Source organism: Lepidochelys olivacea, assembly GCF_965140295.1.
Source record: "Lepidochelys olivacea isolate rLepOli2 genome assembly, chromosome: 2".
Classification (NCBI taxonomy): Eukaryota; Metazoa; Chordata; order Testudines; family Cheloniidae; genus Lepidochelys; species Lepidochelys olivacea.
Window position 1 is genome coordinate 175,512,954 of NC_140412.1, and position 24,664 is coordinate 175,537,617.

General features: G+C 41.4%; 1 protein-coding gene across 4 annotated transcripts in view; it reads left to right on the forward strand.

The window, feature by feature from the left end:
• Positions 1-24,664, forward strand: part of TPK1 (thiamin pyrophosphokinase 1) — a 492,286-nt gene that overhangs the window by 241,247 nt on the left and 226,375 nt on the right. For all 4 annotated transcript variants that reach the window (XM_084620669.1, XM_084620671.1, XM_084620668.1 and 1 more), the window contains exon 5: positions 13,626-13,698. In XM_084620669.1, the coding sequence (XP_084476795.1) occupies positions 13,626-13,698 (73 nt within the window). The remainder of the gene's footprint in view (positions 1-13,625; positions 13,699-24,664) is intronic.

The window sequence follows — 24,664 nt, forward strand, 5'->3', positions numbered from 1 at the left end:
CCTGCCAAGCACACTCCAGTCACACTCTGGCTTCTACCAACCTCAGTTACCACTTGCAGGGTGACCCCAACACACTCCCAGTCTTGAATTTTCCCAGAAATGTGTGTTCTGCATTGTACTGCCCAGCCCTCTCCTTAACAGTTCAGATATTAGAGGTCTATTGCCCTTGTTAGGGGGTCAGTATTCAACTGTTTGCTTTTTAACAGGAGTTACCAAACAATTCAATTTAAACACAACACTGGATTCATTTTGATTAAAAAATAAAACAAGTTAATTTAATTACCAAGAGATTTTAAGTGAGTACAAGTATAAGGCATTAAAGTCAGAAATGGTTACAAGAGAAACAAAGATAAAATGCTTTCCAGTAACTACAACTCAACAAACTAGACTCGCTTCATGGTAAAATCCTTACCACAGGTTCCCAGCAACACTGCTAACCAACCTGTCAGGGTCCCTCCCAAAATGAAAGGGCTGTTTCCTTTGTCATCTTAGGTGAAAGAGAGACAGAAAGATAGGGAGAGGGGGAAAAAGGTAACCCTGCGGTGTTTATCCTCCTCACTTGAATAGCCCAGTCACCCTTTGAAATGCATTTTTCTGAGGGTTACCTCTAGAAGTAAAGCTACTTCCCACTATGAGGACGGAGACATGGAGTCTCATGGGGAAAGAGGGTACGTGTGGTAGCTTGCTAAAATGCCGATCAATCTGTTCCTGCCCGCCTTCTTTGCCAAAGAATGGCCACTTGACAGATGAATGACAATCAGTATTGGTGACACCTGGCTAGAGGCATCAGCTTTTCTCTTTTGTGTTTGAGGAACAGGTTTACCCCTACCCAGACTTGTCTGGTAAACATATTTCTGTCCTAATTTCTGATTATGTTCATAACTTTGCATGTAATGTTGCTACATACTTTTCACCAGGATATTATTGACCAGTGAGTAATTAGTTTTTAGATGATGCCTCACAAGGCATATTTTTTTACAAAGATTATTACAATACTGGGTAGGGTGTGAATATAGGGTGCATTCGGTTACAGTATATGTTTACATTTGGCCATGTTAAAATGCGTATTGTTTGCTTGCACTCAGCATACCAAGCAATCCAGATCACTCTGTACCCGTGGCCTGTCCTCTGCATTAGCTGCTTTTTGTGACCATAGTCTGCCAGCAATGAACAAGTGGTCATCCTCCTAACCCTCAGACTCATGTGCAGTGGTGTGTAGTCATGGTAGGTAAGGATTTACACTGCTCCTTTTTTGAAGACACAGCAGGGTGTATCCCACTACAAAATTCCTCTGGCCAGCCCTGAGCTAAGCTGGCCTTTTTTGGATGGATGATTCTGTTAACCTCCAGTCCTCCTTTTTCAAACCACCATGACTCCAACAAATAAAACCAAGTATAGTGCTTGTGAGCCGCTACGACTTTTCCTGGAAGGTGCTGAATGCCCTTCGCTCACATTGCTTCCAAATTAAGTAAACTTATGACTGCAATGGAGCATGCAGTTATACTTGCCTTTTAAGTACTGTGTCAGTAGCAATAAATAATAAAAAGGGAGTTAAGGGTGCTCAGCAACTCTGTGAAGATTTTATTACCTGATTTTTCAGAAGGACAACGCCAGTTCCCATTGAAGCCAATGGGATCTGCAGGTGCTCTGCACCTTTGAAAGTCAGGCTATTAGTTCTGAAATCTTGGAGTAGCATTTTAGTTTATATTGCATAGCTCATTAGTGACGGGAGAACCATTTCAAAAGTTAGCAAAAATAAGCCCAATAGTTCTACTTGTCGTTAACATTTCTTCTTGTCACTGAGGGGTAGGTTTTCAGAACAGAGAATTTTGCAGCATGATTTTTATTAATGATAATGGAAGTTGCTTGGCTGTCCCTGTGCAGAAAATTTCCCCCTGATGTATGCTTTGGGTAGTAGTTAGAGATGATGATAATCTATTCTACAATTTATTTCAAGTACTACATTTTTATTATTTGTGGGGTGGCACACTACATTAGAAGTAAGCATAAAAGCATACATTATTGAAGTGATAGCCTCCCACAATTTTATATTTTTCTTAAATCATAGCATTTCCAAATTAAATAATACTTAATGTTCTTGAATGTTAAGGCTTTTCAAAGGTGTTGGAAAGAAATTCATCTCCAAGATGGCCAAATATTAGGAAACAGCTTAACACTGTAGGTCTGTGCAACACTTTCTGGTAGTCCACAGCAGGCTGGCTGGTCATATGCGTCCTGATTCAGCAAAGCAGTTATGTATGTGCTGAAGTGCTTCGCTTGAATTTTTGCCAAGGTGCTGGTTCTCTCCCACATTTCTAAATCTCACTACAAGAAGCTAAAAGTATACTACATAATTTCCAAATATTGCTTTTCTGTGTAAAGGTGTTACTGTCGTTGTCATTAAGGATTACTAAACTCTTGGAGGCAGGGGTCATCTTGTTGTTCTGTTTTTACAGTATCTAGCACAATTGGGTCCTGGTCCATGATGAGGGCTCCCATGTGCTACTGCAATACAAATAATAATAAGGGAAGTTTTGTGATTGCAAGTGAAAGTGGAGGTAGACTATGAGATCATGAACAGAAGTGAAAGTGTCCACAATCTATATTTTAAGATGTGGTTCACACTATGGAAAAATCGTGAGAACTTATGCTTTAATTTGCTAAAAAACTATTCTCTGCAGCAGTGGTTCGCAACCACTGTACGTGTACCGCTGGGGGTACACAGAGGTCTTCCAGGGGGTACATCAACTCATCTAGATATTTGCCCAGTTTTACAACAGGCTACAGAAAAAGCACTAGCAAAGTCAGTCCAAACTACAATTTCATACAGACAATGACTTGTTTATACTGCTCTGTATACTATACACTGAAATGTAAGTACAATATTTATATTCCAATTGATTTATTTTATAATTATATTGTAAAAATGAGAAAGTAAGTACTTTTTCAGTAATAGTGTGTTGTGACACTTTTGTATTTTTATGTCTGATTTTATAAGCAAGTAGTTTTTAAGTGAGTTGAAACTTGGGGTTACGTAAGAAAAATCAGACTCCGGAAAGGGATACAGTAGTCTGGAAAGGTTGAGAGCCATTGCTCTGCAGGATATAACAGTACATTTATGGTATATGGAGTGTGTTAACCTTGGGTGACTAGTTCTAATACAGATGAAGGTGCTGTGACTGCAGGTTGCTGTCATCTAGTAGCTTTTTTGGTGATTTGTTTGAAATTACAGTAAACTCCTTGCTTAATGTTGTCGTTATGTTCCTGAAAAATGCTACTTTAAGTGAAACGATGTTAAGCAAATCCAATTTCCCTATACGTATTTATGTAAATGCGGGGGTTAGGTTCCAGGGAATTTTTTTTTCTTTGCCAGACAAAAGACTAATCTATATATACACACAGTATAAGTTTTAAACAAACAATTTAATACTGTACACAGCAATGATCAGTATGAAACTTGATTGAGGTGGTGATGTCAGAGGGTGGAAGAGGGTGAGATATTCCCAGGGAATGCCTTACTGCTCAATGATGAAGTAGCACTCGGCTGAGCCCTCAAGAGTTTATATATTGTTGTTAATGTAGCCTCACACTCTACAAGGCAGCACAAATGGAGGGAGGGGAGACAGCATGGCAGGGGGAGACAGACACACACACCGTGTGTATGTGTGTGTGAGAGAGAGAGACACACACACACTGTGTCTGTGAGAGAGAGACGTGCATTGCCCCTTTAAGTACACTGACCCCACTCTGAGTACATTGCCTTTTAAAGTAGATCAGCAAGTTGACAGCAGCTGCTGCCAGTAAGCTCCCTCCGTCCTGAGCTTTGTTGTGTCCATCCATTCCCCCCCGCCACCCACTCTGAGGAAATGGGGTACAGGAGCGGGGGACACCCTGATATTAGCAACCTTCTTTCTCCTCCCCCTGCACAGCAAGCAGGAGGCTCCCAGGAGCAGCTCCAAGGTAGAGGGCAGGAGCAGCACAGGGCAGTGGCGGGAGGGACAGCTGAACTGCTTGGCAATTGGTAGCCTGCTGGGCGGCTGCCGCACAGGGAACTTAGCGGAGCTGATAGGGGGGCTGCCGGTCCACCCTGGTTCCAAGCCCCCACCAGCTAGCTCCAAGGGGCTGCTCTTTCTGCAAGCAGTGGACAAAGCAGGTGGCTGCCAAACACCGTTATAAGGGAGCATTGTGCAACTTTAAACGAGCATGTTCCCTAGTTGATACAGTGACGTAACAACATTAACCCGGACGACGTTAAGTGAGGAGTTACTGTAGTTAGTTGTCTCAGCCCCTAGTGACCAGTTCCCGTGTCTCAGATAATCTTGTGCATAATCTCAGTAGAGAGTTGATAGATTGAATAGACATGGGAACTGAATGTAAAAAGAAAAAAACATCTGCTGTGCCTGTTCGTAGGATGAACAGGACTTATCAGTCCCCACAGCTGTCCTACTGCATTCTTCTCTAAGTGCTAAGGTCACAGAACACCATCCCTCTAAAAACCAACCTTTACTCCCTTAGGGTGAAACTCACAACAGAGCCGCCCAAGAGCCCACTTTAGGCTTAAGTGAAAATATGGACTTGTACAGGCTGGCTGCCTGGAGGTGTTTGTTCTATTGTAATTGAAAGCAAGCTGTACTGTACTCTGTCTTCAAATGTTCATGTCTCCGGGTTAACATTTGGTTAAAAAAGGTTCATTGCACACCATTATATGATAAAGGAGCTACATCACAAGAAAAATCCATAGGAGGAAATTGTAACTTTGAATTAATGATACAACTGAGTAGTTATGCCAGAGTAATTTATTTAAGAAAATGGCACTGTGTTTTATTATAGAATGACTTCTAAAGTGATTTTTTTAATTGTATAAAAAGGCATTTTACTCTTTATGTTAAAGTTTGAAATTGAGTTCATAAGGGGCCCAGTCCCAGTTCTGCAAACGCTTCAGGCTCAGCATGATGCTCACTAGCTTTTGACTTTATGTCCTGAGGGGTGGGCTTTGTCTTGGGATCACCTGTTCCCTGAGGCCTACATCAAAGGCCCAAGTTGTATAAAGGACAGACTGAACTATTCCTGGGTGTTCTTGTTCTGAATCTGAGATAGTTACAAATAACTACCAAGAAAACCCACTTGCCTATAAGACCCTGAGGCTGGGGTGACCTCTGGAAAGCTTTTTATCATGCATGTAGGTTTGTTTTCTGTTTAAATATGTTCTCTCTGTAATACTTTCAGCTTAAGAATAAATGTGCTTGCTTTTAGAGAATTGTCATAATTTGCAGCTGCTGGCAATTACAGCTGTTCATAGCTTTCAGAGAGAAAGAAAAGTGCAGACTCTTGCCTGTTTAGGCAGTCTGGCTTGCTGGGAATATCACAGTGTAGGCAGGGAACTGTGCAGCCTGGAAAAACCACAGTTAGGAGGGAGAGAGGTGCGGGTCTCCACCCAAGAGAGGTGATGGCTGAGGAGCCGGGAACCTAATGGGGGTACCTTAGTGGGACCTCCGAGTGGGAATAAATACTACTACTGACAGAATTCTGTGCCCCTGCAAAAGAAATCTGCAGCGGGACACATGTTTCCTCCCCAGCAGCCCAGGCAGCACATCTCTTCCAGCAGACCTGGAGCAGCCTCAGAGACGCAAATCACTGTGGGAAGATAGGGGCTGGGTGTGCATACCTGTGGGGGAGACGTTGATCACGGTAAGGCGATGGGGTAGGCCAACAAGCGCCAGAGACTCTCTCCTTGTCGCTTTCTACTGGAGCTCGCCCGGCATGGAGGGTGGTAGGTCTTTTTATTATGCACGACAAAGGCTCTGTCCCCAAGGCAGAAATGTAGCAACCTGCCTGCTAGTTAATTGAGCTCATTCTCTAAGGCAGAAATATAGCAACCTGCCTGCCTAGTAACATGTCTGTAACTTCTTGAGAATCGAAAAAAACACTTAAATATTAGCATCATGTTGCAAAATTGTTTTTAAATTAAAGAAAATAGCTTTTGTTAAAAAAACCCACATTTTGTTAATGTTGCTGTTGATGGTTAATTGATCTCATATCTTGAGGCAGAAATGTAGCAGCCTATCTGCATAGTAACATTGTTAATGTTCCTATTGTTAGTTAACTGTTCCAATTCTCAGTCAATTTCCCTAAGAGCATAAAACCTGTAGAAGTTTTAAGTTTAACCCACATTGCCAGAGTGATGTAAAGATTTATAAATGACAATACCTCCCAGAGCCCAGCCGCGGGGGCCCCCAGCCCAGATACTCACACCCCCACACCTCAGAGCCCAGGGATCCAGGGGGAGAAACAGCCTGATGTTGGGTCCCAAGCTTGCACAGAGTTTCCTGCACGCTGCCACCGCCACCACCTCCTTCCTTCAGAGAGGGCGGGGAACTGCAGCCAGCTCCAGGAATGCTCCAGCTCCCTCCCCCTGGCAGTGCGTGAGCTGGGCTGTGCCGGGTCCAGTGGCTCTGTGTGGCGGCCAGCAGGACTGCAGCCCATTTCTGTGGAGGAAAGGAAATTCTGCACAAAAACATTAATTTCTGCAAAATTCTGCAATGTTCAGGGATGCAGAATTCCTCCAGGAATACAGTGTGTTCCCAAATTACCCTAATATTGCTTGTTTTTTTTTTCCTTTCTCTTATTGGATGTGCCTCAGTGGCTCCCCTTTTTATCAGACTTGAAGGTCAGGAGGGACCATCGTGATCATCTGCTCTGACCTACTGCATGTCACAGGCCACAAAACCTCAGCACCCACTCCTTTAATAGACCCTTAACGTCTTGCTGAGTTACCGAAGTTCTCAACTCTTGATTTAAAGATTTCAAGTTACAGAGACTCCATCATTTACTCTCGTTCAAACCAGCAAGTGACCCAGGACCTGTGCTGCAGAAGAAGGCAAAATACCCCTATGGTCATTTCCAGTCTCACTTGGCGGGAAATTCCTTCCTGACCCCAAATAGGGCAGTCATTTGGACCCTAGGCATGTGAGCAGAACCCACCAGACAGACACCTGGGAAAGAATGTAACTCATTCAGTCTTTTCCAAGGGTGGGGGGAAGAGCTTGGGCTAAATCCTGTTCACTTTACTAAGGTGATGAGTTCCACTGCAGTCAATGTGATTAGTTACTGTAGTAAGGTAAACAGGATTTTGACCCAAAATTGGCTTTCCTTTATTGGTTTGCCTAAGCAATGAACTACAAGCAAGCTAACTTCTGAATACTCAACTGGATCATTTCATCTCCTCCATTAGGCATACAGTGCAAGTGGAGAACAACTTATGGAGCTAGCTTCACAACAGGACTTAGGTGCCTAACTTCCACGTTAGGCATCTAAATCCAAGAATCAGGCCTCAGTGGGATTCACAAGATCCCTGCTCAGCTGCCCCCACACCCTGTAAGCACCTGAACTCACTCAGATCTGATTATTTTTTTTCCAGTACATTTTCCTAGGTGCCTATGTTTCTACCTCTGAGCATACGCACTGCAGCCCCACACCTGGCATCCAGACGCCTGGGCCCCAGAGCAATGCACAAACTGGGAGAACGTAGATGTTGCTCTGTCTAATTTGTCCGCAGGGCCTGATCATGAAATGTCAGGGAGGAAGAGGAGCTTCCTCCTAACGTTTAGCCTGGGGGCTGGGCTATGGGATGTTCTGACGTGGGACTTTCTCTGGCCTTGTCTACACTACAGGGGAAATTCGATCTAAGCTATGCAATTTGAGTTACATGAATAATGTAACTCAAATTGATGTAGCTTAGACCTACTTCCTGCGGGGTCCACACCACGCAGTGTCAACAGGAGACACTCTCCCGTCAACTCCCCCTACTCTTCTCAATCCGGTGGAGTACAGGTTGACAGGAGAGCGATCTGCGGTCAATTTAGCGGGTCTTCACTAGACCTGCTAAATTGACTGCCAATGCATTGATTGCTGCTCGTCAATCCCCGGGTAAGTGTAGACAAGCCCTCTGTCTCTCCTGTTAAAGCTGTGCATAGTGGATAAATTATTAAAGAGCAAGTGGAGGAGAGGGACTGGATCCTAGGTTTCCCGCTTTCTACGGCAGTGCACTAACCACCAGGCTACAGAGACATTCTCATGTTTGCTTTCTCAGGACCAATGATTCTTTCATTATTTAATCACAGTTGAACAGCTTCAACAGGAAAGACTGAGATTTTCCCACAGTGGACTAAAGTACATACCTAAGATGTGGCCTCTTCCTGTTCAAATACCTTCTCCTGTGGAGGGGGACTTGAACCAACAGTCTCCCACATCCCAGGTGAGAACCCTAGCCACTGGGCTAAAAGTTATGAGAGAGCTCCTGCTCTTTGCTAAAACAATTTAGGTGCCTCATCCCAAGAGAGGGTGTGATGGGGTCCCCGGGGTGCAGACTGGGCTATGGGACTACTGAGCTGTCTGTACCCACCAACCTGGGCTGCCTCTAATGCTGTGATGCTGATATCAAGCTACAAGCCTCTGACAGGCACTCCAGTTACAGAGACATCCACGGGCAGTGACACCCAACTGAGTTACATGAATGATCTCCCAGCCACTCATGAACAATTAATCAGGGAGGCTTCAGTCAGTTTCCCCCCAGCTCCCCAGCCTTGCATTCCCAGAACTGTACCATCTTGCACGGGTCAGAAGCCTGGCCAGTGTACGCTCATTACCTCGTTTGCCCCCTCTGACAAAAGGGTAGTGGACATGCAAGAGCCCTTGTTAATTTGAGCTGGATTTCCCAAGTGCTTTTCCCTAAAACAGTGTGTTTTGGTTGAATATAAAACAATTTATTAACTACAGAAAGAGATTTTAAGTAATTGCAAGTAGCAGGCATAGAGATCAAAGTTGGTTACTTAAGAAATAGAATTTAGACTGTGTTTCTATTTTTATCTTTAACAGACTAAGGGCTTGTCTACACTGGCACTTTATGGCGCTGCAACTTGCTCGGGGGTGTGAAAAAACACCCCCTGAGCGCTGCAGGTTTTAGCGCTGTAACATGCCAGTATAGACAGTGCACCAGCGCTGGTAGCTATGCCCCTTGTGGAGGTGGTTTTTTTAGAACTCCGGGAGAGCTCTCTCCAGCTCTGTGCCACGACTACACAAGCCACTTGGCAGCGCTTTAACATTGCCAGTGAAGATGTGCCCTAAGCAAGATTTGAATCAAGCAGTCTTACCCTAACAGATGCATATGTAGCTTACAGTTCCTCAATACGTAGACTGGGATCATTCGTTCACAGTTCAAAGTCTTTTACCTCCAGATGGTCCTCCAGGTGTTGAGATGGAGAGGGGGAGAGACGCCGCATGATGGTATCATTCTCCCTCTTTTATACTTTCTTCCAGCTGTTAGAAAGATCCTTGCTGTGTTGTGGGGGCCAGGCAGTCTCCATTGGTCAAGCAGTTTCCATTGCATATGTGCCTTCTCTAAGGAGCCTCTGTAGGGTGACCAGACAGCAAATGTGAAAAATCGGGAAGGGGTGGGAGGGTAATAGGAGCCTATATAAGAAAAAGACCCCAAAATTGGGACTGTCCCTATAAAATCAGGACATCTGGTCACCCTAAGCCTCTGCGATAGTAGATTGTGTGTTAAGCCATTAATGAGCATCTGGCCAGTGATGGCTACTCCTTTGTCGTAACTGAAAGGCTGGCCATGGGTGTTCCCAAACTCACAACATATTGCAGTAACACATAGCAATACTTCATAACTTCACATATAACTATAGTACATACAATCCATCAGGATATTAATGTTCAACACATCAAGACATTTAAAATGATACCTCACAAGGCATACTTTGTACAAAACATATAATTATATGACAGTGGTGAATATGGGGTGATACTTCCAGAGTGATACTTTCAGGTACCGACTGTCACATGGGGTTTACAGCTGAGACTCCCAGGCACAGGGAGTTTCACTCCTGCAGGCCAGATTTAGATGCCTCTCTGTGAGAGAGGCAGCGGGGCTTAGCAGCTCACCTTGGCTACCTTAGGCAAGGAGCCACCTAGTGTGCTGGTTTTTGTGAATCCCATTCTAAGGTGCCTCTCTCTCCCCATTCATTGTGTAGGAAGCCCAGGCTTTGTGAATCCCAGTGCTTTCCCAGACACCTAAAAGGTAGGCATGGTGATGCTCATTTAAGTTTCTTTGTGAATCTAACTCATGGTGTGTGTCTTTTGTGTCATAGAATCATAGAATATCAGGGTTGGAAGGGACCCCAGAAGGTCATCTAGTCCAACCCCCTGCTCAAAGCAGGACCAATTCCCAGTTAAAAATTCCCAGCATGTCCTTCAGGAATGCTGTACCCTTTCAAAGATTTTCCTCCTTTGTTTGTTTTTGTATGTTTTGGGGAAAGAGAAGAAGAAAGGAGAAGTTACAGTAACCTTGGGGTTGGGCATACAGGCCGTTTGGTGCCCCATGTGGGGGATTCTGAAGCCTTGCTCTATTCTAGCCCCCAGTGGTGTTTCTAGGGGGAGGCAGTGGCCTGGGATTTGCGGGGGTTAATTTTCAGCCAGAGTTCACAGGCCTCTCAGGAAGGCATGCCTATCTTTGAGATAAGTAGGTGAAGCTGAATCCATTTGAAGTCAACATTTTAAAAAGGATGTATTTTGCCCAGAGGAGAGAGACCTATGTAGGAGTTGTATTGATCAGAAGCCAAAGCAGGGTGTTCTAGGGATACAGCAAAGCTACTTGTTATGGTTTGTACTAGTTTCTTGAGTTTACTGTTTGTAAATTCAACTAGCAACAGTTTCTTAGTATCAATTTGGGTTAAGCCAGAATCTCTGGTAAATTGCTACCTGGAGAGGATGTGTTTTGTTTCTATTTCTCTTGTAATTCTGCTCCTAGCCCCTCAATATGTCTGTTGAAACATCTATGTTATGAAATGTTAATGGTTAGAAAAACACTGCAGCTAGTAATTAGTGTAAGGAATTGAAGCATAAGAAAACAGGTGATCATAAACGTCAGTTTTGCCCACATTAAAACCTCTGGACTATGTGTGTGGTGTTTGAGCAAGATTAATTATAAAACAACTAATGATCTATGGAAGTTCATAGAAGTAAATGTGACATATCATATGATGCCTTCCATAACAATTGTTTTTCCTTCTTAGATGGGGTGAAGGGCAGGAATTGACTTGTGGGGGCACCATTTTTACATCCAGAGTAAACTTAGTTTTAGTAAAAAGAAAAGGAGTACTTGTGGCACCTTAGAGACTAATAAATTTGTTAGTCTCTAAGGTACCCCAAGTACTCATTTTCTTTTTGCAAATACAAACTAACATGGCTGCTACTCTGAAACCTATCATTAGTTTTAATAGCCTCCCCTGCATGTGCAAGTAGGAAAGCAGGGAAAAGAACAAAGGATAGGAGTTCACCTTTGAAATTTCTTAGGCTTCTGAGATCTTCTAATTAGTATACATTAGTATACATAGACTCAGTAGCAAACTAAATTGCTAGCAGCCTTATTGAACAGATGTTTTTTGTCTGACTAGAACAAACCAGGAGTCCAACCCTATTTCCACTGAAGTGAATGATTCTCTTCTCACTTACGTTTGTGTTGAAGTCAGTAGAGCTACACTGATGAGAATGAGAGGGTCAGGTGTAGTGTGTTTTGTTATTGACTTCAGTGGGCGCAGGAGCATTCCCTAAAACTTGGAGTGTCCTGCTCAAGTATGCAGGAGTCTTGGATAAAACCAGGCAGCACGGAACTGCCATTTTCCCTGAGAACAGGTTGGCTTTGCTTTTGTTGGGAACAATGTGGCTGTTTTGAAAGAGAGGAGTTCTATGCTGTGTAGAAGAGTATTATTTTCAGCTCCTGGTGAAAAAGAAACTTCCAGTTATTAAGAACAATGATGGCAAATAACTATTAAGTCTTTAAAGAAAAAAAAATCTAATATAACCAGTGCAGAAGATTATTATGAGCTTTAATCATGTGGGAACTTTAAAGAAGATGTTGATCTTAACAGAATAAGTGGGAGAAAATTTTCCTGATGTGCTGCTAAATTTCTTTAAGAACCTTTTTAAAATTAATTTTAAGTTATAAGCCAGTGAGTGAATTTACATGTAAATCCTTTGAAAAATCATGCTGACCTCAAGCGAAAGTTACAAAATGGCCCAATCCCTACTTAATTTCAAAACTAACTTCAGCCTTATTTATGGGACAGTAACCGGCACTTTCATAATACTATCTTTCCTTTTCATTTCTCTCGCTATCTTATCTAAATTTACAAGATTTTAGCAACATGGAAAACTGTTTTTTCAAAACACTTAAATGATACTTTGTATAGCACAGTTAAAGTTTCATTATACATTTTAAAATAATAATGGAGTTTACAAATCTGTCTGATGCACTTAAAAGTTATTCTGGGGAGAAACCAACCCAATTAAGGTAAAATATATACCCTAAAATCTCCATTCCTATGTTTGTTTACAGCAAAGACAATGACACTTTGGGAGAGATGCTTTTAAGAATTTAAATTAAATTCTTACAGATCTTAGCCTTTTTTTTTTTTTAACGGAGATAATGTTTCCAAAACCTCAGGCACAGATAATTTTTAGGAGTACTTATCCTGGGCAAGTTTTTGGTTATTTTTTTAAAGGCGAGGGGGAGAGGGAACCATAATAAAATAGAACATCAGTAATAACTTAAAAACAAACCACCTGAAAAAACAAATGAGCAGTTGCCAATATTAATACAGTGTGTCCTCTTCTCCATAGGTATTTAGAGAAAAAATAAACCCAGCATCTCATGCAATGGTCTGAGCATACCACAGCAGGAAGAAGATTAAACAAACTTTCTTTATTCAGCACATTTTTAGTGTATTAAATCATTAGGCGAATTAAAACCAAATTAAATGGATTTTCACGTAACTTTTAATTGATTAGCTCTTTTTTTATATGTGTGTAGGTGCAATGTATGGCACAGATTCCTGAGTGCTAAATTGGGCAACAAATTATCTCTAGTGGCTGCCAGCCCACAAAAGTTCCAAAGGCTTCATGACATCTGAAGGTGCAGAGGGCTAATTCAGATCCCTTTAAAACTTTCTCTCTGTGTGCTGCTTGCCAGCATAGAAGCTCACACTTAGGCGTTTCATGGTGGCCCCTCTCCCATCAAGAATCCATTATTCTTTCTAGCCAATGTGAGCAGAGATGTTATGTTGGATTTCACTTGCCTATAATGTCTTGTAACACTTTGATAAAAGAACAAAATCTGCTAAATGTCTGACACTCTGAAACTATTTTTGCTGTTAGCAAAGGAACAAGATCCTAAGAGACTAGATAGTACAGTATAATGAATTGGCTTTTAAGCTGTTTTGTTGATGGCAATGTATTGAAATAAAAAAAATATTTAGAGCCAATCTTTCTTAAAATGCGTGCACAGCTCTTGCTGAATTCCCATCTAGGAGTTGCATGTGTCTATGTAAAGGTGTAGTATTTGCCCCTTAGAATAGAGAGGACACCAGTTTATTATAGTCCTGCAGCATGTTAAAATAGGGGCTGGCTTACTTAGTATTAATTTTGTTATGTAGACTGCTTCATAATCTTGTTTCTTTTCTCTTTGAGAGAGGAATATTCCTCCCCCCATCTTTTTTTATTAATTTAAGAAAATAAAATGCCTTAATTTTTCATTTTACTGTTCACTGCTTTTCTTTCAGCTTCTTGCCTGATTACATCAGTGGTGACTTTGATTCCATTAAGTCTGAAATCAGGGAATACTACAAGGTCAAGGTAAAATGCATTGTTTTTTTGTTAAAGCACCATGGGATCCAACTCATTAGTGAGAAATCCTTAGCACCTACTGAGCATTCTCAATTCCTTTTGGCTTCTGAGGAATTGGACCAGGCCTTGTGTTATATGTGAGTGGCTCAATACAATTTAATAAGTAATAATGTATAGAAAAAACAAAGCAACTTTGATGCAGTTGACTTTTAGTTGGGAATTTGCAGCATCATCTCAATATGGTAGAGATTTTCCTGGAAAGAAACTATTGCAAACTTTCTGAAAGTCTGAGTTTGAAAGACTGTTTTTCCTAACTAATCTTTACTTCCTGACTCAAACTCCTATGATTTATATGTAGCGGGGCACCCACTTAAGCTCTACAGATACTTTCAGAAATGTGATTTTCATGGGATATGATTTTATCCTTCAAGCAACAAACAGTATGTAAAGACTTTTTTTGCTGCTGCTTTCTTGATCACATATTGAAACAGTGAGTCATGCACTGACTAGCTCTACACTTGACTAATACAGACTTTAATTGGACTTCTGGACAGATCCCTGCTTACATTAATTTGTAGCTAATGCAGCCAGCACATTTTCCACCAACACAGTTAATGTTAACACTTTTTCTCTTTTCTTAGGTCTTTGCCTTGACTATTGATTAAACTCCCCTTCATATTTAGAGTCACCACATCATGTTTAGAATCACTATTCTTAAACTACTCTACATTAGAGAGACATGGTGAGTGAGGTAAAATCTTTTATTGGACTGCACATAACACTTTAGCAGTCTGTCTGGGACTTGGTGCTCTGAGTCTTACCCTTAGGCCCAAGAAAATGGACCTTTTGGAGTAACATCTGTGAATTTGCAGAACTCTGGTTATAAACACCGCAGGCACTAGTTACAAACATGCTAAATGACTGCTCGTTCCTCATGAGGTGGACAACTTAGCCTCAGAAACTCACAGATTTGATATTTCTTCTTTGGGTTTCAGCTGTGTAGGAGAACATACACAGGGATGGTCCTACTGAGACTAAAGTAGAAAATAGCTTATGGCCCAGTTCCCCTCTGCTAGTTCAACTGTAATATGCTATCACTACAGACCCAACCCGAGCTTTTGCTTAAGGAACAGTGGATGTAAGGTGCATTGTCTTCCGATATAAGAGCTCCCATCTGATCATGAGTTTTCATATGTTGTGTACTGAAGACCTAGAGTTCCCATCTTCCAGCAGTTTGTGAATCTGATCCAGATTCAGCTACTAAATTCATTCCTAAGAGTGCATGCTTAATCGGTTAATGTTTGCAAAATGAAGTTTAAAAAGATGTCATTTTGTTCTAATTATTAGTGTTTATCCGACTCATTTTGCATAAATAAACCGTTAATTTCAAAGTGTAGTGGGAGATCAGTCTTGAAGAGTGCTACCACAGAGAACATTTGACTTAATAGTTGGATGCAAATGGTGCTGTAAATTACACATTGGTAAGTGGGTGTAGCCTACATGCCAAAGGGTTCAAGCAAGGGACTGCTGTAATGTAGGGGTGGGTTTGGTGAGGGAGAACTAGTAGGAGGGTGTTAGAAGGTGTATGCTAAATCAGGGGGTGTTGCACCTTTTTATACCAGTTCCTTTTCCTGTTACAATTTATATGATAAAAGGAATGTTTTATCCACCTGTTCATGTGTAACTTACACCACCATTTTGAGTTTTGCCTAGCAAGTGACATAAAAGGCAAAAGAAGAGATTCTTTAAATACACTAGGAACAATGAAAGGCAAATGTAGGTCCTCTACTTAATGGGGAAGGAGACCTAATAATGACACCAAGAAGGTTGAGGTGTTTATGACCTGTTTTGCTTCAAGCTTCACTAAAAGGTAAATGGTGACTAGATACTCAACACAATGCTAACATGGGTGAAGAAATACAATGCAAAATAGGGAAAGAACAGGCTAAAGAATATTTAAGTAAGTTAGATATATTCAAGTCCACAACGCCTGATTAAATTCATCCCAGGGTACTCAAGGAATTAGCTGAAGTAATTTCAGAGCTGTTAGGGTATGTCTACACTGTGAAGTTGTCGACAAAACTTTTGTCTTTCACGGGTACTTAAAAAAGTGCCCTCGCAAAAAGACAAAAGTTTTGGCGACGCAAGTGGCAGTATGAATGTGGCTTTGTCGGCAGGAGAGCGCTAACGCTGCTCGCGGGGCTGGAAGTATTTGTTGGCAAAAGTGCCAGCAAAGTACCGGGAAAGAGTGTTTACACATGCTGACTTTTAGTGACAAGGCTGTGTTGACACAACCTTGTCGTTAAAAGCTGCGTGGTGTATACAAGCCCTTAGTAATTATCTTCAGGAACTTGGCAAGCACGGGTGAGGTCTCAGAAGACTGTAGAAGGGCAAAAATAGTACCTCTCTTTAAAAAGGGGAATGAAGAGAACCTGTGGAATTACAGACCAGGGAACCTAACTTTAATACCTGGAAAGATACTGAAATAATTTATTAAACGATCAGTTTGTAAGCACTTAAAGGATATTAAGGTTTATAAGGAATAGCCAACATAGGTTGGTTTAGCATGATTTGTTCTTGACAAGCTATTTCCTTGCGTGACAGGGTTACTGGCCTAGAAAATGGGGGAAGTAGTAGATGTGATCTGTTTTGATTTGAGTAAAGTTTTTGACATAGACCAACATGACATTCTCCTAAGCAAACTAGGAAAATGTGGTCTTGATGACATTTCTGTAAGGTGGGTGCACATCTGGTTGAAATACTGTACTCAGAATAGATATCAATGGTTCACTGTTGAACTGGGAGGATGTATCTAGTGGGTCCCACAGAGACCAATCCTGGGTCTGGTACTAATCAATATTTTCATTAATGACTTGGATAATGGCATGGAGAATAAAATGTATGGATGGCACCAAACTGGGAGGAGGTACAAGCTCTTGGGAGGACAGGATTAGAATTCAAAATGCCCTTGACAAACTGGAGAATAGTCTTAAATCAACAAGATGAAATCCAATAATAAGTGTAAATTACTTCACTAAGGAAGGAAAAATCAAATGTACAACTACAAAATGGGGAATAACTGGTTAGGTTGTGGTCATGCTGAAAACAATTTGGGGGTTAGTGGATCACAAATTACATGGGCTAAACAATGTGATGCAGTTTCAAAAAAGGATAATATCATTCTGGGGTGTATTCACAGGAGTGTCATATGTAAGACGTGGGAGGTAACTGTCCTGTTCTACTTGGGACTGATGAGGCCTCAGCTGGACTTCTGTGTCCAATTCTGGGTGCTATACTTTGGGACAGATATGGCTAAATTGGAGAGAGTCCACAGGAGAGCAACAAAAAATGACAAAAGGTTTAAAAAAACCTTGGCATATTTAGTCATGAGGAAAGAATACCGGGGCAGAAGAAGAGAGAGAGGATCTCCTAACAGTTTACAAATGTATTCAGGGATGTTATCAAGAAGACTCATCAATTGTTTTCCATGTTCACTGAATATAGGACAAGAAGTAATGGGCTTAATCTGCAGCAAGGGAGATTTAGGTTAGATATTAGGAAAAACTTTCTAACTATAAGGGTTGTTAAGCTCTGGAATAGGCTTCTAAGGAAGGTTGTGAACTCCCCATTATTAGAGACTTTTAAGAACAGGTTGAACAAACACTTGTCAGGCATGGTCTAAGTGTATTAGGTCCTGTGTCACTACAGAGGGGGCTGACCTGATGACCTCTCAAGGTCCCTTCGAGCCCTATATTTCTGTGATTCTGTGACTTACGTCCACTCTGAATTTGGTCCTATGTATCCTTCAACTCTGAAAAGAGTGTCTGTAAGCTTATAACTTTGTGATGTAAAGATAGCAAGTAGTTCAATGTGATTGTACGAATGTAACTGAGGGCATAATCTAACCTGGAGAATCTGTACTCTTGGTGGTGGTGCCTGAGCCAGAAAAGACACTGCTTGACTTGAGATCCTATAGGGGTGTGGCTTGGCTAGAGGAAATAATTTTTTTTTTAACCTGAAATAATTTGGTCTGAAATTCAGATGTAAACATGGAAGTAAATGTATGAAATTCTTCTGTTGGGGGCAAAAAAGTAGGATTTAGCTAGTACTCTATACTGTTGTCTCCTACTGCAACATTTGGGCTAGTAAAGTACCAGCAGTAGTTTACTCAGTTCCTGTAGTCATCTCATTTTGTTTACAATCTGTAAAATGCAGTACACTTATGAATCACATAAAAATAGATGATGCCTACCCAGATATGTTGGGACAGGTCCTCAGCTGGTGTAAATTGGCAGTTTCCTTTTAAAATCAGTGGAGATACACTGATCTGATTTCAGTGAAGCAAGGCTGAATTATACCAGCTAAGGCTCTACTTCACTATATGGAGGGCCCTACCAAATTCACAGTCCATTTTGGTCAATTTCACAGTCATATAGGAGTCTGAAAATCGTAAATTTCATGATTTCAGCTATTTAAATCTGAAATTTCACAGTGTTGTAATTGTAGGGGTCCTGACCCAAAAAGGAGCTTGCGACTCCTCACAACTTATTGGGGGGGGGTTGCGGTAGTACTACCCTTATTTCTGCACTGGTGCTGGTGATGGCTCTGCCTTCAGAGCTGGAGAGCGCTGGCTGCTGGCCAGGAGCCCGGCTCTGAAGGCAGCTGTACAGAAGTAAGGGTGGCGTGGTATGCTATTGCCACCATAGTTCTGTGCTGCTGCTGGCAGGGTGCTGCCTTCAGAGCTGGGCGCCCAGGCAACAGTTGCTGCTCTCCAGCCACCAGCCGCCACTCTCTTGCCTCCGCTGAAGGCTGCGCGGAAGTAAGCGTGGGAATACGACAGTCCCCCTAAAATAACCTTAAAACCCCCCTGCAACTCCCTTTTGGTCAGGACCCCCAGTTTGAGAAACGCTGGTCTCTCATGTGAAATCCCTATAGTATAGGGTAGAAGCATACAAAAGACCAGATTTCATGGTGGGAGACCAGATTTCAGTCTGTGACATGTTTTTTTTTTTTCATGGCCACAAAAATAATTGATCTTTAACTTTCCCCTTCCTTTGAGCTTGGCTTCTACTGCATGGAATAGGAGACTGGGATAAACAAGATATCAAGTCATGTAGATAAATTGTAAATGAAACATTTATATTATTAGGAAACCGAGTGAATGATTGCAAATGGGAAAACAGAGGAACTTTTGTTCCTCTGCATAGATGGATAAAATTATGAAAAATCCGCACCCTTGAGCAACGCTGTTATACCAGCCCTAAACCCCTGGTGTAGACAGCACTATGTCAACAAGAGGGTTGCTAGTGTCAGCATAGTTATTGCCTCTCATGGAGGTGAATTAACTATGCTGATGGGGGCTGGGGGAGCTGTGCCATTGGCATAGTAATGTTTTTACTGAAGCACTACACAAGCACTGTGCTCGTTTTGAGGGTAGATGTGCCCTTGGAAAACTGCACTTGGGTTCATGTGGAGCAGAGCTAGGCCGACACCTGAGTGCTTTGGAAAATCCCACCCTATGCGCTCATCAGACTCTAAATGGCGGAAAAGTTTGTATGATATTTAATAGTATATAATACACTCTTGATATACTTGCTAGATAAAGGGCAAGTTGTTTTCAAATATTTGAAGGTACTGGGCCAAAACAAATCATGTCATTTTGCTAATTTACACCAGCAAGTAAGTAATTTTGTTCATATTTGTGAAACTAAAGCTACATTTCTCTCTGGTTTTATAAATGTATTTTATAGTTCATTTAATTTTCACTCATGTATAAAATGTCAATGTGTCAAACCCTACATTTAAAGCAGCATTGATTGATTGAGATAAATGCATTATTTTTGAAGTGTCTGAATAAGAGGAGTTAGTTGTTAAAGCTTAAATGTGAAATTAATCATGTTATAAAATATACTCATTTGCAAGTAGTTGTCACAGGGTGTATCACCCTGCTGGTTAAGAGGAAGTATCGAAGCCCACGTATGAAGTTAGTTGTGATATAAAATATACTGATCTGGAAGCAGTTTTGTCAAGGAGCAAGAGACAGTAATGGGCCTGATTTTCCCATCACACTATTTTCATACTAAGGTAACTCCATTGACTTCAGTGAGTTTACTCCTTATTTACCAGATGTAAATAAGAAGAGAATCAGGTCTATTTTCTTCATTATGACATTAATATTACAGGAAATATGGCATCCCTTGGTATATTCAGAAAGTCGAAAGGTTTTAAATGGAACAGGTAAGACTCCTTCAGAATCCTTAGGTTGATTTATTGTCATGCTCCTAGTTAAGCAACATTATGTGAGGATTATATAGCAACACCTTCCTTTCTCCTTTAGCAGGTTCAGCAATGTTATGACAAGTGTTACAGGGCAGTCATTTAAATCAGGGTGGGAAAAAAAATCAATGTTTTTAAATCAAGTTGCAATTTATTTATTAAAACAGATTTTAAATTCAGTTAAATTTTTCTTATGTAATCTATTCACTTCAAATTTAATTTTGACAACCTATGTGAAGGCCTAAATTTACTATAATATATTGATTTTTTTTAAGTTTAATTTAAATTTTAAGCAGTAAACATTTTTAAAGAAAGTCAAACCACGGAGCTGGTGGAAGTCACTGGCCACATACCGAGAACCAGTTTGAAATGCTAAACCAGCTTTTGACAGAAGTAGCCTCTTAAGCAGGTGCAGAGAGAATATTTTCTTTATTTCTGTTTGTTCAATCAGTTCAGTTCAATGATTAGTTCATTCAAAATTGAGAAACTGATTGGGAGCTGAAAAAACAGTAATGCTTGTTTTCCTCTTCCAACCTATGAATAAAAATGAGGTCTGAGAAGATGAGATCTACTAGTTCTTAAAATGTTGAAGGACATGGTGATTGGAAACAATCAGTTCAGTTCACTAATTACCAATGATACTTCCTTTGTTTAATAAATCAGTCAGTTCTGAATACAAACATGTTTTGTTAGACTTTTCTTCTTATGTATACATCACATATAAGGTAGCTTTATATAGCTAATGAAAAACAATTTTAAAATGCTGTATTTTGTGCATTTTAACTGAATTCCATTTTCTGTCCAAATTATTTTTTTACTTGTGATTTCTATTAAACTTTATCTACTAAATAAGAAATGAGCCACCATTTTCTAATACAATAAAAAAGGGGAAAAAATTAAGAATTTGAATAAATGTATGTTAAGCTGTATAAATTGCTTAAATGTGATATACTATATCTTCCTAGTTAGCAAAAAACATCACATTTAGTGTATGGACGATATGTAATTGCAAATCAACATGTTTTAATGTTTACAAACAAAGGAAAATTGTTGACATTTGTACATTTTAGTTTTTTTTCCAAAGAAGACTAAATCAATTATTTACATCAAGACTTCCTGCATACTGATTTAGATCATTAAAATCAGTGATGTAAATCACTTTGATTTAAGTCAGTGCTCCCTGATTTAAATAAGTTCATAAAACAATTTATCTTGGTTTATCTTCTCTAGATGTGACATGTAATAGTGGATGAAGAGGTGTGGGAACAAAGCCACTGGATTGTGCAGTTTAACAGGATATTAATTGTGTACTGGATGATTATAAATGTGAAGCAGAGACGATGGGTTAGGAGCACTTTATTTTGGGGAAGGAACAGAACAAACGTATTTATTGCTGAATAAAGAGCGCAGGTTGAGCTTCATTTTTCTATGCTGCAGTCTTGGTTTTGCTAGTTCAGTACATGTATAATAGGCCCAGTAGAAGAGAAGGCTGCCTAAATTTGATTTCAAACCTGTCCTTCCCACTTATTTAAGCATTCAATATCTTTAAAATTGGACAACATTACCCTGCAACTGTCAAATAATTCTTTTTTGAATACTATATCTCACTTTTGTCTTTTAATTAGGATTTTCTGAATATAATATCAGAGGGGGACAGGAATTTAATATATCCTTCAGTTAGGGTTACCATATTTGAACATTCAAAAAAAGAGGACACTCCACATTGGGGTGCTTTCGGCCCCACCCACACTCCTCCCAAGCTCCACCCCCACTCTGCCTCAGGTCCCACCTCCTCCCTGCTCGGCCCTGCCTCCACACCCCTCCTCACTCCCTGGCCCGCTGTTGGCTAGCTGTGTCCCTCCTCAGTCCCCCACCCACCACTCGCCTTCTGCCACTCACCTCCTCACCTTCTCCCCTGCCAGAAACCCCCACGCTCGCCCCGAGAACCCCCACCTGCCACTGGCTCCCTCGCCGCTTGCCTCTTCACCCTCCCCGCCCCCCGCTCCCCTACTCACCCCTTCTGCTGCAGGTCCCTTGGCTCCTAGGATCAGGGGCAGCCGAGGGGTCTCCACGTGCTGCGCCCGCCATAAGCGCGAGCTCCATGGCTCCCACTGGCTGGGAAAAAGCGCCAATGGGACCTGCCAGAGCCATGGAGCGGGGCTTGCAGGCGCCGGCAGCGCACAGAGAGCCCTCTTTCCCCCCCTTCCACGGCTCCTAGGGTCAGGTGAGGGGGGCTTGCAGGCACTGGTAGCAGGCAGAGAGCCCCCTGACCCGACCCGACCCGACCCGACCCTAGGAGCCAGAGGCACCTGCCGGATGCTTCCCAGGAGCCTCCCCAGCTAAGCACCGCCATGACTCCACACCTCGCCGCTCGGCAGGTCCCTCTGGCTCTTAGGGGCGGGGGGGCGGGGGCTCTCTGCATGCTGCTGGCGCCTGCAAGCCCTGCTCCTGCAGCTCCCATCTAGGGTTACTATACATCCCTGTTTTCCTGGGTGTTTTTAGATATTTAAAAATTCCTCCCGGATGGCGATTTAAGAACTAAAAAGCCGGACATTTCCTGGAAAATACGGACGTATGGTAACCCTACTTCAGTACTCCTGCCCCTCTGTGATTATTAAACTGTGTGAAATGGCACTAACTTGATCATATTGAGTGATCCCATAATAAGAGCCTAAGCTATCTTTTCCATTGACATGCATAGTTTGAAATATCTAGGGGAAAAGATACCATACATGGAGAGGACATGTGGTGATATTGCTGTCACCAGTGTTGTCGCCTTGTTAATGTAGCTGAGCGTTTCTATTAGGATCTTTTAAACATTACTTTAAAAGACGAAACAACCACTTGTACTGCTGTTGTGCCTCAAACAAAGCCCAATTTAAAAAGTTTTTGAAAGTAAAGATGTTGTGGGGGTGTTCTTAAAATAATACAGGATACACACTTATGTCTAAAACCAGAAGGCCCAATCCGGGGCCCCTTGAAGCCAACGGGAGAGGTTTGCCATTGCTTTCTATGTGCACTAGTACAAATCTGTGATCAGACACTATAAATATATGCATTTATAGGTCCAGTATCTCTTTTAATTTATAATTTAGAGGCTTGTTTTCCCTATTCTTTCTTTTTTTAAAAAAGCCCTTGAGAGCTGCTTATTTTTACAGAGAGGCTACCACTGCAAAACTTTCCTTTCTAATAACTCTTCAGTTGCTTCAACATCTGGCATTCCTGTTACATTTTCTGATTTTTACTGTTCATCAAGGTTGTGTTAATGCTAAATTCATACAGTGTTGACAAAGAGCATTCCCTGCCAATTTATTTGTTAGGCTCAGTAACACGTGTAATACTAAGGTAATGTACATGTGTATGTTTACACTGAGGTGTTTTGCTCAGCTATAAATGTGTTTCTGTTTGCTCGCTAAGTGCTACATGTGTTTATTAGAGGCTGAAAATGCTTGTGGTCAGGATAAGTGAACAGTTATCCCCCCATGTTAACTAATTTTCATCAGTTATCAGTTTTAACATGTACATTAAAGGTTATAAACATCTCAGTGTCTATTCTCATGTATTTCTTTTTCTAAATCTTAAATTATATGACTGGGCACGGGATAAAACTGAATCCTAAGGAATTTAACAGAGTCATTAAAATTAATTTTTAATAGAATATTTTTAAAAGTAAAAATGGTTTGCATTGAGGACATAATTCTTCCCTCAGGTGTACAGCTCGCATTGAATGTTGAGAGGGAGAAATTGTATGACCCTCTGATAGTACAGAGCTGGTTTGGTTTTTCCACGCATGTACCTATAAAAGCCACTGTAGTAAATCCTCCCCCTTAAGAGGCGGTAACTAGGTCAACGGAACAATTCTGATCACCTAGCGCTGTCTACCCAAGGACTTTGGTTGGCTTAACTATGTCACTCAGGACTGTTGATTTTTTTTTATCTGATTTTCTAGTGTAGACCAGCCCTAAGTCTGTCACCCCACGGCACTACAAACTTTCATCCATTCATAAGCTGGACTCAAATTGAAATGTAATTTAGGTTTGGAAGAACATTCTTAATGTCTCCCTGGTTCTTCCTCCAATCTCTAACTGTGCTGGCCATTCACTACCATTAATTTTTGGTTTTCCTGCTAGTTATGTCCCAGAGAGCTCAGCCTTTCTGGGAAACCTCAAGTTTCATGTCCTTTTTGATTTCATGGACACTCTGGCATGCTTTTGCTCTGTACCGCTTTCAAAAAGATACCACTGCTACTTTTGGGGGATGGCACTCTGTGGAGCCTCCCCTCAAATAATGATGGGAAGGCTGCTGAAAATGGCTGCCTGGGGTGTGAGGAAAGTGTGGACCCTTCCCTTTAGAGATGCCTGACATGGTTGGCAGATGGCTGCTGCCAGATCATACGGCAGAGCTCTACTACAGCAGAGGTTGGAGCTAGGCAGTGATAGTAGGTTAGTGTGTCTAAGCTTTGGATACCTCTGAACTTTAGGGGTATCCAGAGTTTCCTCACCACAGAGGGCTGCCCAGCCAACCCAGTACATCAGTTTTATAGCAAAAATCATAGTCCTGTGTAACCGAGCCTTAAGTAACTCTTATTATAAAACCCTCTCTCAACAGGTATTCATTTAAGGGGGCCTGACTATATTAATATAATATTAGTTTGTCAAGTAAAAAAAATCGTTTCGTGACAAGATAATTCCATTATTCA